The 14,624-nt window shown below is 37.7% G+C and overlaps 3 protein-coding genes across 3 annotated transcripts; 2 read left to right on the forward strand and 1 right to left on the reverse strand.

The window, feature by feature from the left end:
- Nucleotides 1–1,375: 1,375 nt before the first annotated feature.
- Nucleotides 1,376–2,353, reverse strand: zgc:194655 (uncharacterized protein LOC794380 homolog). The gene is made up of 2 exons (XM_063464008.1): nucleotides 2,134–2,353; nucleotides 1,376–1,654 (listed from the first exon to the last, which is right to left on the reverse strand). Exons 1-2 carry the CDS (start codon nucleotides 2,276–2,278, stop codon nucleotides 1,521–1,523), a joined length of 279 nt encoding a protein of 92 aa, XP_063320078.1. The 5' UTR covers nucleotides 2,279–2,353; the 3' UTR covers nucleotides 1,376–1,520.
- Nucleotides 2,354–2,743: 390 nt separating this feature from the next.
- On the forward strand, nucleotides 2,744–5,925 carry LOC134618561 (E3 ubiquitin-protein ligase DDB_G0292642-like). The gene is made up of 4 exons (XM_063464021.1): nucleotides 2,744–2,974; nucleotides 4,134–4,225; nucleotides 4,579–4,752; nucleotides 5,451–5,925. The coding sequence occupies exons 1-4, from the start codon at nucleotides 2,884–2,886 to the stop codon at nucleotides 5,904–5,906; spliced, it is 813 nt and encodes a 270-aa protein (XP_063320091.1). The 5' UTR covers nucleotides 2,744–2,883; the 3' UTR covers nucleotides 5,907–5,925.
- Nucleotides 5,926–9,350: 3,425 nt separating this feature from the next.
- On the forward strand, nucleotides 9,351–14,392 carry LOC134618571 (uncharacterized). The gene is made up of 7 exons (XM_063464033.1): nucleotides 9,351–9,381; nucleotides 9,578–9,634; nucleotides 9,927–10,007; nucleotides 10,756–10,859; nucleotides 11,065–11,153; nucleotides 12,877–13,047; nucleotides 13,199–14,392. Exons 2-7 carry the CDS (start codon nucleotides 9,600–9,602, stop codon nucleotides 13,646–13,648), a joined length of 930 nt encoding a protein of 309 aa, XP_063320103.1. The 5' UTR covers nucleotides 9,351–9,381; nucleotides 9,578–9,599; the 3' UTR covers nucleotides 13,649–14,392.
- Nucleotides 14,393–14,624: the final 232 nt, after the last annotated feature.

A 14,624-nucleotide genomic window follows, 5' to 3' on the forward strand; every position in this document is an offset into this window, starting at 1 on the left:
TATTGTACTGCAGTTGAAGTAAACCTTTGCCCTTTTGTGGTAATGCTATCTGTGTGAAGTTCCTTATTCACCACTCACAGCTTGGATTGACAGATTACTTCAAAATACTTTTTTATTAAGACAAACAGGATGTGAAGCAACAGGTTGCAATGGTAACATACCAAACACCATAGCTGGGTAATTTCCCTTTTTTTTTTGCAGAGAACAAAATGCCTTGATCACATAATCCTCATAAACTCTCAAAGTACTCAACAGTATCACACGTATCTTCCACTGGATGGTGAAATTGGTGTGTCTATCCCACTGTAACTTTAAAGTAAACTGATAAAAAAAAATTCCCCCCAAAATTTGAGAAACCTTACCTTCCTGTTTTTGTGGCCAAATAGTTCAATCTTTGTCTCGTTTGACCATAAAACTTTTTTCCTGATTGCATTTGGCTTAACATGTGAGGAGCTGCGAATTTCAGTCAAAGGAAGGTAGATCAGGGGCTTCTTTCTTGGTCAGCAGCTTCTCAGTCCACAGAGATGAATAACCGTCTTCACTGTGGACAGTAACAGCAGTTATACATCAGTGGCATGACGGTTCCTGGGTTTTTCTTGAACATTATACCCAATTTCCTCTCATTTGAGCATGACAATTTGAGTCTTTTTCTAGACGTTGGTAAAGTGCGTATGTAATACTGCGTTCTGTTCTTGTTTGAAATGAAGATCTTGGAATCTGCTGGCTTCAAAACACCTTTCCACATTGAGTAAATCTGCAGTCCTGCAGTCCTAATGGATCATTTTAGTTCTTCATTTTGAGGTAGGTCACTACCTCTTTCTTAACTTTGTGGGATTCATGATAGTCTGTGCTCAGATTCAGTCTCATTAGTCATAACATGCAGCTGGATCTTCAGCAGCTAAACTATTTATGAAAAGACATTAGTGACAAACTTGTGATTTACTGTTGAATATGCTTTGAAAATGTGTCCTAAGAATTGGACACATTTTTGTAGATGAAGCACTTAGGAGAACATGGCTATAAAAATCTAACTGAAACTAAACCAACTATGTAAACCATTTTAGAGAACTGAAATAAATAAAATAGACTTTTTAAACAATATGTTGTACCTATAACTAAAATATTAAAACTTAAAATCAAAAGGTGCCCAGTGTCATTCCCAATTTCCTATAATTACTCAAAGGAAGTATGACCAAGCTTTAAATATTTTGTGGCCGTCTACACAACCGTGAGACTAAATGGTAACTGAAAAAACATTTAAATAGATTTCTTTAAAAAAAAAAAAAAAGAAACAAAGAAAATAACTTGAAAAAAGTTTTTATTTTTATTTTTTTTAGAACAACACAGACTGGTGTTTCATTTGGAATAAAGGATGATCAGTTAAACGATCACTGTCATTAAACAGTAAAACAGTATAGAAAGTGTACCATTTACATTTCATGTAAACAGTGTCAAGAGGTTTTATGAAGCATCACAGAAAGTAGCAGCAGTATTGGTACGACAGGTGGAGATGATCTTAGTCAAGCTTTCAGTCCTCCAGGAACCTTCATCACCATGTGGATGACGGACATGTGCTGGATTCCATAGTCAGACAGAAGGGTGTCGTCTCCATCCAGCATCTTATCTGTGAATATCAGCCGTAGAGCCTCCTCTCCTGCAGACACGCACAAACACACACACGCTACATTTATCATATTGATTAAAATGTGTATAAGACTTAAGAAAAGATTGTTTTCCCTCAAAACTCTTCAACTACAACCACAAATAATTACATGAACTTGAGCAGTCTGACGTTAAGCTCACTGTTCTTGGGCTAGCTTAACTTTCAATTTGGGCTTCAGTATTTACTTCACTCAGTTTCTATTGACAATAACATTTTAAAATCACACGCGCACAGACACACGAAAGTATCTGTAATACTGTAATGCACTTTCATCAAACCATTATTTATCGTGGCCACTTCCTTACTTTCACTTCAAGCTGCTGAGTGTTTTACTTTCGGATTCCTACTTTATATGAAGAATCTCATTACAGTAAATATGCCTTTGAATTAATCAGCATCATAAAAGCATACATAGCATAAAAGCATACATACATACAATCATACATACGTTTTATTATCTACTGTCTTACCTGCGGTCTCCGGAAGCTTCTGCGCCAATTTTTCCTTGAGCTGTTTCACTGTCATGCTCTTAAACTGCTCCTCGGTGTTGCACAGGTCCACCATCATCTTCTGACCCCTTAGTCCATGAACCACAACCTGGTAGATTTTTCCCATTTTGCTTTTAAGTGCGACCTGTTGCGCTCCTAAAGTCTCTGTCACTGATATGCCAGTGCGAACAGCTGTTTGGCTTTAAGATTTGACGTCAGAGAGCAGATAAATTCTTTCACTTTCGCTTAAAATTCTTCATCTTCTAATTATTTTTATTTATTTTTTAGTGTTTTGAAGGTGGTATCTCTGCTTCTCCGTCTGCGTAAAACTGTTTAAAAATGTTTATTATCAGGGGGTGAGTTTCACCTTTGTTTGTCATGTGACCAGGGAGCGTTTGTTTATAGAATATTGACATTAATCGGGGTCTTTTTTTTTAAGCCAAGCACGACTCTTTTCTACTACCAGAATTAATATTCATATTCTATGGGAGGCTACTTAAAGCTGTAAGGATTAATTGTACACATAGTGCGAATATATTTGAAGATAATGCAAGCCTGCACCATGTGATTTGTTGTAAGTGTGGTGGAGAAACTGAAAGTTAAACAGGCTGCTGAATCTTGGTGCTTTAAAAGAGGAAGACAGAGCAGGGAGCTCGGTGCTAATTTCATTTGTAGTGTTTAAATTAAGACCAAGTTTGTGGACAGAGAGCAGACCTCCTCCTCTGAACCAAAATGACGACACAAGATCAGGATGACAAGAGATACGACCCCAAAGATACTACGCTGACATTTGTCAACAGGAGGGATGAGCTGGATCCATTATGTAAGAATTAAAATATGTTTAAAATACACGGTTTGTACTTTTACCTGTTGTTTGTATCCTTGTTATATTACCAATTAAGCCAACTAAAGCAGTTATATGCACTTGTTATGCCGGTGCAGGCTATACCCACATAGCAGATAGGTCTGGCCCGGATCTGGTGTCAAGGCTGACTTCTGGCGTGGTAAGTGGTATGTCATCCAGATATGGGCCAGGCCTGGCACTGTTTATGTGATGGCATGCCACATCTGGCCCGATTGTGGTTCGGTATATGTGTCCCAGGCTCATAAAAACCAGGTCTGGCCCAGATCCGGCATCAAGCTGGCACTTCTGACTGACCGGTGTCATGGCAGGGTGTATGTCAACCAGATGTGGGCCAGGTCTGGCAATTATGGCACTATTTATGTTCCTATTTTAGTTAGAAGACCCAAATGCCATGCTGCAATACTATACTGCTATGGTAGCCAATGTTTCAAATGCAGGTTTGACAGGTTTGTGAGTGTACACTTTATCTAAAACCTAGTGAGGGTTTACTCATGTTTACCACCGGGTGGCTGTAGCTCAGGAGGTAGAGCAGGTCACCTACTGATCGCAAGGTTAGTGGTTCGATCCCTGGTTCCTCCAGTTTGCATGTCAGGAGTGTGAATGTGTGTGAATTTAGTTAGGAAGCACTCAGTTTAGAGAAAGTGGGTGAATGTAGCATGTTGTATAGAGCACTTTGTCTCTTTTTAGTCTGGGAGAGTAAAAAAGTGCTATATAACAATCAGTCCTTTCACTGTCTGAACAGAGTTTCGTCATGTTACTTTTGCACTATTATGTTCCGACACATGTTGTTATTACAGGCTTGACTAAGGTTCACATTAGGCTGACATCTGGGGCCAGAGCTGAAACTGTTCTGGGCCAACCGTTGTCTGGGCCAGCCCATGTGTGGGCCACCTCTGGCAAACCAGATCTGGGCCACCAAAGGGCCGTCATTCTTTGCGGTATGTGGGCCATGTGTAAGCACATTGTGTGGGCCAGATCCGGGCCTTATCAATTTTGCTATGTGGGTATATAGAAGATGCTCACATATGTTCTGTATTTCGGTAACTCCTTGTGCCACATATAGACTGTATGTGACGCTGATATTAAACTTGGTGTCCTTTCTCTTTGTTTTGTGCAGCCAGTGATGACAGTCTCGTAGCAGAGATGTCCTGCGGTCATGCTGTCACAGCGGAATCTCTCACCGGATGGTGCCGCAGTCTGCTGGATCAGGTTTCTTTCTGTCTTCATTTTTTTTTCTTTTTCTTTCCAAATTATCACCAATGTTTACTGTAAAATAGCAAACATGTCAAATGGAAATGCCACATGGGTCACCCTTAATTTTAAAAACTGTCATCCTCATCTGGCTTGATGGGACTTTGATGAAGCTCTTTGTTGCCAGGCAGGCTACCATTCATTTTCACTACCCTCATTTTTTGTTTTGTTTTGTTTTGTTTTGTTTTGTTTTGTTTTGTTTTGTTTTGTTTTGTTTTGTTTTGTTTTGTTTTGTTTTGTTGTTTAAAAAAAGGTTTCTCACTCTAATGTCTACCTCAGTAGGGGTCATTAAGCCGTTTGTGTCCCTACAGGGCCAGTACAAATTTAAGTGCCCTGCTTTAAATGAGGACACCTACGAGACGTGTGGTGCAGTGTGGTCCTATCCAGAGGTGCGCAGGCTGGCAGCACTGACAGTTGAAGAGATGGCCTACTTTGAAGAGAAGATTGCCCAATTGGCAGCCAGAGAGTACTGTGAATTGAAAACAGTAAGTCTTCTATAAAGACTGTCTCTAATCCACTCAGCAGTCATGAACACATAGGCATAAGACAGGAAGACACAGGGCAAGACAACTCAACTTCCCTGCTTGAAAATTTATGTTTAAACTCCCAGAAGTGACATGCACAGGAAGTCGAAGATCCCACAAAGCAAATATAGATCGAAATAAGAAGATGCAAATATAGATGAATGAGCATGAATTTGGTTTGTAGGGGGAAGTTGGAGTACCTAAAGGGAAACAAGCAAACTCTACAAGGAGAGCTTCCAGGGTGTGGCCTTCTGGCCTTTAAACCCTACTTTGCATGCAAAGTTTGTGGGGCTGCAGGCTCAGTTTATTCAAGCTTTTCCAGCTCAGGGGACTACGGTTTATCCTGCTGTTGAGATATAGTTTGTTTGAAAGATTAGGCCGTGCAGAGGCCTTGGGAGAATTTTAAGAAGAGCAGGGAGGAGGTCTTTCAGCTGGCCCCAAAGAAATTCTGGCAAACCTTCTAGGTGGACATGGCTGTTTTATAAATGTTGCACAAGAGCACTGTTAACTTGAGATTATCAGTGCCTAAAGAGAGCCTAGAGATACCTATAGTATCACTCAGTAATGAATTTTGCCCACATCTGTGAACATTAGGGGGAAAGCAAAGAACATTTTACTTATCAAATTTTGAACTATTCCTTTTATTCTTCTCACAACAGTGTCCTGGTTGCAAGACCTATGTGGAGAGAGAGGACCTGACTAACCTGAGTGTGAGATGCACAATCTGTACAGCAGACAACAACAAAGCGTACGAGTTCTGCTGCCAGTGTTTGAGGCCGTGGAAAGGTAGAGCTCCCCGATCAGACCGCTGTGATAATGATGGCTGTGTAAACCACGAACTCGAAGTTCTCAGGAACTGCAAGACTACTAATCTCCCTCAGGTTCGGGGGGTTGATGCCTGTCCCTCCATCCGGGCCTGTCCCACCTGTGGTGAGATAGTGGAGCATGACAAAACAGGCTGCAAGAATATCATCTGTCCTCGCTGTCAGAAAGAGTTCTGCTTTGTGTGTCTGAAACTCACTCCTGTGTGCTTGAGGACAAGCTCATACTTCATCCCCTGCAGTGATGGTGTGGCTCCCAGACAAACATCAATAACTGTGTGGCGCAGAAAGTAGCAGGCAACATGGACTCTACTCTTCTCTCATACCAGACTTTTCTTTAGAATTGAATTGTCTTTCTGGTAAAACTCAAACAGAAAGCTAGAGCAGAGCGTTGTTTGCTTAGCTTAGCTCAGCAAAACACCTTGCTCTGCCCAGTGAATCATTAAATAACATACTGTGTCTTTGTGCTTCTGGGAAAGGTTTCTTGACTCTATAACTGTGTTTACACTGTTTACACTGTTTACACTGTTGTTTTGGTAATTTGGTGAACTTGACCTGGTGTATTTTCTTCCTCTTTCTTCTAGCCGATATACTAAGCTAAGATCACTTTCTGCTGCCTGTAGCAATACATTAGAGTAGTATCAATCTTCTCATTGCAACAAAGCTAATGAGCATTATTTCCAAACAAATTATTCAGGTTGGAAAAGTCTAAAAATATGATAAGGACTCAAACCAAACTATAGTATCCACCCTTTTTACATAATTTGGGAAATCTTTGATCTTCTAACACACCCAACGCATGCTGTTCAGATAAAATGTGAGGCATTGTCATCTGAAAACACATCAAGGATATCAGTGTTTTTTTTTTTTTTTACATCACTCACTGTGTGACAGCTAAAGCAGGAGTTATTATTTCCAAAGGGTCTATTATAGTGGACTGGATTTGTTTTCATGCATTGCTTTAATCCAAAGCTATTATTTTTAAAGCAACATTTCTAGCTATTCAAATTAGATCTGCTTGTCTGTTGGTTTATAAGTACCTGAGCAGAAATAAGTCATCTGTCATGCTGCTGATGAAGTCCATGTTTCAAACATTTTTTTATAAAGGGCACACAAAAGCCAGAGAATATACAATAAAGTAATAATTCTGATATTTTTTATGGTTTAATATTTTACCCTCTGCTTTCATAATTGTTCATTTAAAATGTTTAAATGAACAAAGGCAGACCATTGAGCTATTTGACAAAAACAATTTGGTTTCATGTCTTTGTTTAATTTGCAAAGTAAAAAAGCTGAAAGAATATCTTCAACGTGGTGATTCCATTATTTTGGCCATTGGTTGAACAACATGAGCCAGACTTACTAATAAAATGCTGCTCACGCATGAATCTGAGTAAGTGGCTTGTGGTGCCCTGAATATTTTAATATAAGTTTAGATTTTATTAATAAAAGTTTATGTCATTCTTTGAAGAGAAGACAGCCCAACTGTTTAGTTTACAGATTGTAAATTATTAAACTGTTTAAGTTTAATAATTTAATAATTCATTAACTTGATAACTGAATGAGTTTTACTGTGACTGTGATCCCCCTATTTCTTTCTGAATTTTGTTGCAAAGGCAATTTTGTGTCACTGATGCAAAGCCCATTTTCTCTTACCTGATGTAGAGTAATATTCTTTTTCACCAGAAGATGGCAGTATTAGTTGGCTGAATGAGTTAACTTGTACAGTAATGAGGGCAGATGTAAAGTAATGGAGGCCTGTTGTTGTAACAGCAAGGGAAACTCTTTGTAAGTTATTATACAGTTACTAAGAGCTCCTAAACAGATACAACACCCCACTAAACCTAAAATAGATCTTTAATGTTTCTGATGGCATCCTTTCTCACCCCTTCATCACCCTTGTCTATGTCTCCTCCTGAAGAATCTCCATTAGGTCAGACCTGTTTCTCCTCCCATGGAAATATGCATGCCAAAATTAGGTAACTTGTTGAAGAGGTGCTGATCTGTGTTCATCTATCAATTTCATTACTGGAGTAACCTTTTTAATGACATTGACTGGAAAAGGATTTGATTCTTTGCTACAAAAAATTTATGTCAGTTAGGTTTTATTTTAATTAATTCAAAGTTTTTAACCTCATAATAAACAAACAAATATCTTCAAACATTAAAAACATGTGAATGATACAGATATATTTTGCTCTTTTTGAGAGATCTTCCCAGAGACTTGCTCCCATTTATTTTGGTGTTGCACCTTCAAACAGGAGGAGAGATAAGATAAGATAAGATAAGATAAGATAAGATAAGATAAGATAAGATAAGATAAGATAAGATAAGATAACCTGTATTAGTCCCACACGTGGAAAATTTGTTTTGTCACAGCAGGAAGTGAACAGTGCAAAAGTTATATAGCAAAATTAGAATACAATAAGAATAAAATACTGTACACAACTGTACAGAATAGAATAAAATAAAATACTATATACAGTAGAATAAATAGAATAAAATATACAATAGGATAAAAATAGAATGCAAATGCTTTATACAACTGAGTAAAAATACAACTTTGTCAGAAAAAGAGTATTGCACTTAGTGTTATTGCACATGTGTGGATGTGGGATGCAGATAAAGGCTAAGTCATACAGTATGAAGTAACTTTACTTAATTTATTTTTTAATTAAACAGTTTTGGGAGATTAAATCAACTCAGTTAAAAAGGCAGGGGTCAGCTTATCTCTTCATTTGCACATTTCTGCAGCACAATGCAGAGTTTAGCAGCACAATGTGTCAGAGGTCAGACCTGCTACATTGTTACTGTGACCTGGATCCACACCACTTTAGACTCCTCCCTCACGGTCTCTGGGGTTGTGGATGAACATCAGTTTGGTCACCAGAGGTTGCTGTTTTAGATATGATGCTACATATTTTAGTTAATGTTCATGTAAGTGGTGTCTTAACAGCCATATTTTTTCAGTCTTCATATTTTACCCTCTGCTTTCATTATTATTCAATTAAATTAATTATTAAAGTATATTTAATAAAGTCAGACCATTAAGCTATTTAACAAATACAATTTTTCTTCATGTCTTTGTTTATCTCACTCTAACAGGTGAGACTAGAGCTCAGTGCTCAGCCATAGACTGTGTTCCTATGCTCTGACTGGATTATTCACATGTGGTTTTGATGAAATCACATATATATATATATATATATATATATATATATATATATATATATATATATAGATAGATAGATAGATAGATAGATAGATAGATAGATAGATAGATATAGATATAGATATATATTTAGTTGGAAAATTTCCTTTGAAAGATATGTAATTTGCTGTGGAGGATGAAGACTAAGATTTCTTGCTCGCAGAAGAGTATAATAATGAATTAAAAGTAAGCATTGAAGATACTAACGGAGCATCCATAGAAGAGTGAACTACATTATGCATTATGCTGTTGTATTTGTTGATTTATTTATCGATAAGCAGCATTTAAGCAGCTTTTTGCCGATTTATTTAATTATTTATATCAGTGAACTAGATTGTTAATGCAGAAAGAGTATAAACTCTTTCTCTCTGTCTCGCTATGTGTATGTGTGTATTTAATTTCTATATTTGTATTTTTGGGAGCTTTTATTTTTTCTGCGTGATAAAAAAAAAAGAAAAGAAAGAAAAAATTTCCTCTGCGCGATGGTCGACTGACTTCCTGTCATGTCACTTCCGGGAGGTTAGTACCGTCGTTGACTAGCGGTCCTGCTGAGGAGCGGTGAGTACCCTTAGTGTACATGTTTGCACACCAGTTAGGTATTCAAATTTTACTTGATACACTCATAAGACTTGTGTTATAGTTTTTTTTGTTTGTTTTTAGTGTAAACTGTTTCTGTCGAGTACAGCACTTTATTGTAACACGCTAAAATTAAACTGCATGCATGCTGTCTGCTGTTCTTCTTCATCCTTTAAAGGTTTCCAAGTACAGTCGAAGTCATGTGTGAAGCTTTATTGAAGCTTTATTTAAACGGGTACGTGAGCTCACTCTTTGTTTTTAAGTGGTGTATATTTTACTTTAATTCGTAACTCCTTTGGTACACACACATATATAATATATAATGGCCACTGATGATAGGTTTCCCTGAGGTAGAATAAAATAAAATAAAAATAAATTGTGACTATGTGATGACAATAAGTTGTCACTATATACGTTTCTATATATTTCTGTGCGTTTAGGAAGCTTAGTTAGATTTTCTGTGATGGTTCACATTTTGTCCACAGGTTTAAGCAATTACTTACTAAGTTAATCCTTTTTACTTTTAGGTTGCTGTTCCCATACCTGTTGGGAAGTAAAAGAAGAAGGAAAGTACCAGAAACTCAAGCGACACAAGCTGTGCCAACAGGGTAAGATGTTACGTTTTAATTTTTAAACCTACTCTTGATATTTGCAGTCTTTGCTCCTTTGCTAATTAAATCTGTGTCATCTTATAGAATCTGTGACATAAGGTAGTCCTAATATAGTTATGTATGTCATTTTTAATAGAGTGATTACTGTTCTTAGAGGTGTTTTCAATTATTTAAAAAATAATAGGCAATCATCCAACTGGAAATTCCCTGGATGCTGTTTAAACAGGCTCATGATGGCTCACACAACAGCAGCAACATGCAGTCGCTTCCCAAAGTATTCAGACCCTTTCGCCCTTTTACACACTTTGTAGCGGCTTTGTGTAACTATGAAAACTGACATTTTCTAACATGAGTCAACACCATTCAGCCCGTGATCATAAATGAATACATGTTCTTATATGCACATTCCAGTGCAGAATGCAAGCTCCATAAAGGCGTGGCTGAATGAGTTTGGTGTTTCCTTGAACTCAGCCCCATCATACAGATTTAACATGAACTAGAATAGCGATTGTGAGAAAGAAATGTAATAGCTCATAAGTAAGATTATTTTCTTTCAGCACTTTAAATACATCTTTAATACCTTTTAACGTTTTTATTGTATCGAGTCTGGAAAAGACATGGCTCTTGTGACAGATGATAACGGCAGATGCGATTTGAAATCCATATATAGACTAAACTAAACTAACTAAACTAAACATAACACTAAACCAGACAGTATTCATAGTGTCAGATTTTCTTTCCATAGAACCCAAATGAGCGTTCCAGGACAGGAGCAGGTGGAGAAGCGATACGATCCACTAGATTCTACCCTGAAGTTCGTCAACAGGCCAGATGATCTGAATCCACTGTGTAAGATTTTTTTTCTTTTTCATCCACCATGTTGCCCCACAAAAAGTGCTACAAACATTTTTTCTGACAGTCATTACCACACATTATAAAACTTCTCCTATTCCTTTTTTAAATTTTTCATGAGCCACGGAGTTTTTTATATTTTGGTGGAACCCAGTATATGTAGTGTAGCTGATACATCTGATATTGTCCACTTCTTCCTCAGGTGATGACTCTCTCAGAGCAGAGATGTCCTGTGGCCACGCTGTCACTCCTGAATCTCTGACACGATGGTGTCGCACCCTGCTGGATCAGGTATGTCATGTCTTTGTAGCAAATAATATATGTGATAGGGGTGGAGCTGAAGCCGAATACGGTATTCGGAAAGACACGAATATCGTGTTTTTTATGAATACTTATTTCGAACAAATACTTTAAAAAATATTTATATTCGGGAACAAGAAAAACTTAATGTTAAAAAGCTGAGTTTCCTTATGAGACCGCAGTGCATGACCGGATGAGTGAGTGATGTGTGAAAGGTGACTGACAGGGGCTGCTCCACACAGCAACAGAGAGGACTCGGCTGAACAATAAAAGACTGAACTGCATCACTATTTTTGTTGAATAGATTTTTTTGTACCCTAACTGGGTTCCGGAGGCAGTTTATAACTTTCACGAATATCAGGAGATAAATCAAGTAATTGACGTCTGCAGTCGGGTGCTCTCATGTTCACTCTGTTTACGCAGCTCTGTTAGCTCGGTAATTTAGACAAGATGCTGTTGACAGAGTAACGTTAAAGTTCGGTTTAAAAGGTTAAAACAATGCTTGTGTAGTTCTGTTGAATTATATGCACTTGTGAAAGTTATATGGTACATTTAAGTTGCTCTGTCTTTTGCAGACAGCAAGATAAAGACTATAGGCCAGTTAACCTTAGCAGAGCTTCCCGTTGTCTTTATTAACTTAGCTGAAACTCCCCACATGGATTTGGTCAACTAAATAGAAAGAGTGTTGCTGCTGCTGAGCCACCTCTTAGTCCTCCACCAGCCAAAAAACTTGTTCCAGTTCTGTGTGGAAGCATTTTACAGTCAGTGCTGCAGATGAAACCGAACTGATATGTAATGTGTGGAAAAGTCAAATCAGCAGAGGCAGAGATATCAAACATCTGTCAACATCTGTTATGCATAATCACATGCACTTAAAGCATCTTATTCCTGGTACTGTCTGCCAATCCCTCCACCAGCACCAGTTCATCATCACAGCCATGTTCTGTCCCTGCAAGTCAGTTTCACTGTCTGTTCAGCATCCTCCAACAAGGACGGGGGGTGGTGGGGTTCATAATATTCACAATGGTATTTTATTAGTTGTTGGTTTAACCATGGATGAGGCAATGGCTGTTATTTTCTTTTCAGTGATGTTCCTTGTTACATGTTAATTGCTGGATTTATGGAAAACCATCAACTAATATTCCATATCCATAATTATTATAATGGATATAATTAAAGAATAATTACACTATAAAATTAATTAGAAGTGTAATGGAAAAAACGGGATTTTTAAGCCTATTTTGAATTTTATTTAAATACAAATACTTTCCCCCCTCAACAAATACAAATACAGATACAAATATCGGCTGCTTTGCACATCTAGTATGTGAGTTAAACTAATTGGATAATTTGGATGGAGATGGTAAGATGACCAGTGCGGGAGCAAAGGTCTTTGGATTTTTTGGTAAGATCATTTCAGATTGATTTCAACAGCTTTATGTGTTTGTAGCAAAAAGAGGTAAAATTATTGAACTTATAAAATACACTGATTTTGTTTAAGATATCACATGATTGGGTGCCAATAGATAATCTGCAGAAATGTTTTGGTTTACTGTTTATATGTGTAGCTAAACATGTTGCAGATTTAACACTATATAAAAATGTAAAAGAATGAAGGTATAAAGATGCATTAAAAATAAAAGAAGTTTTGAAAACAACAAATTCTAATTAATTAAATTAACTTTTTTTTGTTGAAATTGTAATTTTTTATAAGGGGAATTACAAATTCAGATGTCCAGCGTTAGTGGAGGAAACCAAGCAGTGTAATAAAGAGTGGTCGTATCAGGAGGTGCGCAGACTGGCTGATCTGACTGTGGAGGAAATGCAGCACTTTGAAGAGAGCATGGCCCGTCTGGCTCTTGCAGACCACTGCGAGGTTCAGGAAGTAAGTGACCCAGTCATTTATGTTTTAATTTGTTTTTCCTTTTTAATGTTGACAGCTTCTTGATTTCAGTGAAATTCAGTGGACTCAATATTTTTTTAATATTGTGGTTGGGTTTCTCTTAAAAATGTCCTTTCATTCATTTCCACATCAGTGTCCACAGTGCAAAACAAGCGTGGAGAGGATGGATCTGTCTAACCTGTGTGTCCAGTGTGTCGTATGCACAGCTGTTCAGAAGAAGAAATTCTACTTCTGCTGGCAGTGTCTGAAACCATGGAAGGGTTCAGGCCCTCGATCTGACCGCTGCGACAACGACGGCTGTGAGAACAAGGACCTGCAACTTCTGCAGACATGCAAAACCATCAGTCTGCCTGACGTAAAGGACGTCACCAGCTGCCCCGCCATCAGACTCTGTCCTACATGTGGCCTGAGGGTGGAACATAACAGAAAACACTGCAAAAATATCAAATGTCCTCGCTGCAAAATGGAGTTCTGTTTTGTCTGCCTGAAACTGAAGCGTGAATGTTCCAGTTCACCATACAGAATGTGCCCCAGTGGGGTCGCTCCAAGGCAGACCTCCATCCCTGTGTGGAGGAAAACTTAAAAACAAGAATGAAGTGTATGTGTAACTCGGGTTCTTTCTTCTATTGGTTTCTCTGTCTTCCTTGTCGTTTATGGACTCTACTGGGCTAGCTTTGGATGAGCTTGCTTAAAAAAGAAAGTTCTAGAGGTCAAGTTGTCTTTGAATACAGTTTTTAACCATCAATATTTTTAGTAACCTTTCTTTAGCTGAGGCAAAAGATGGACGGGTTTGTGTCACTTTGATTTTCTTGATCTCTCAGTATGTTTATGAGAGAGAAGTCAGTGTTTGATATTCACAAACAAGAATCTGATTGTGGGGTCTGCAGATATCTGGCATTTTTATGGTGATTAAAGTTGCTGTAAGACTGATGCCTCATGATATCTGATACTTCTTTTGCTTTAAGGTGTTTATGGTGTCCACAGGAAATGGAATCTCATTACTATACAAATCCTGTGAATCTCAGTACTGGCAGCCTCAGATTCTTTGGCATAAAAACATCTAAAGTGCACTTCTACGTTTTTAATTGTCCTCACAGTCTCAAAAACATTTTCACAAGATGGGCTAAGTGCCTGTGAGAAACAGTATGAAAATGAAAAAGTGCAAAGATGAATGAGGAAAAGCACCAGACCCTTGTATAAGCTTCTTAAATTGCAATTATCCTTTATAATATTCACATTTGAAACATACAGGTTCTGACATTGCATAAAATAAATATATTATACTAAATGTCTGTGTCTTATGGTTCTTATGGTTGTCTTAAGATTGTTGGGGTTTTGTCTGTTTTTTGGTATTAATATAGGGTCATTACCTTGCAATATAAAGCTTCTTGAAGACTGTTGTTGTGATTTGGCGCTATATAAATACAACTGAGTTGAACTGAATCTGAATAAATATTTTTTTTAAAGTCTTGGTGCTGTTTAGTCTGCTGTAGTCATGAACCTCCAGATTAGAGCAACAGCTGATGCCAGCTATTGTTGGGAACAGAAATACTGAGAAC

The sequence above is a fragment of the Pelmatolapia mariae genome, linkage group LG3_W (assembly GCF_036321145.2).
Source record: "Pelmatolapia mariae isolate MD_Pm_ZW linkage group LG3_W, Pm_UMD_F_2, whole genome shotgun sequence".
In the NCBI taxonomy this organism is placed as follows: Eukaryota; Metazoa; Chordata; class Actinopteri; order Cichliformes; family Cichlidae; genus Pelmatolapia; species Pelmatolapia mariae.

Bases quoted from the DNA above. Each gene is read 5' to 3' on its own strand.
- zgc:194655 (XM_063464008.1), bottom strand. From the start codon at position 2,278: ATGGGAAAAATCTACCAGGTTGTGGTTCATGGACTAAGGGGTCAGAAG. The intron at 1,655-2,133 runs GTAAGACAGTAG...GCGTGTCTGCAG, and splicing joins GAAGCTTCCGGAGACCGCAG to GAGAGGAGGCTCTACGGCTG.
- LOC134618561 (XM_063464021.1), top strand. From the start codon at position 2,884: ATGACGACACAAGATCAGGATGACAAGAGATACGACCCCAAAGATACT. The intron at 2,975-4,133 runs GTAAGAATTAAA...TGTTTTGTGCAG, and splicing joins GGATGAGCTGGATCCATTAT to CCAGTGATGACAGTCTCGTA. The intron at 4,226-4,578 runs GTTTCTTTCTGT...GTGTCCCTACAG, and splicing joins GCCGCAGTCTGCTGGATCAG to GGCCAGTACAAATTTAAGTG.
- LOC134618571 (XM_063464033.1), top strand. From the start codon at position 9,600: ATGTGTGAAGCTTTATTGAAGCTTTATTTAAACGG. The intron at 9,635-9,926 runs GTACGTGAGCTC...TTTTACTTTTAG, and splicing joins TTGAAGCTTTATTTAAACGG to GTTGCTGTTCCCATACCTGT. The intron at 10,008-10,755 runs GTAAGATGTTAC...TTCTTTCCATAG, and splicing joins ACACAAGCTGTGCCAACAGG to AACCCAAATGAGCGTTCCAG.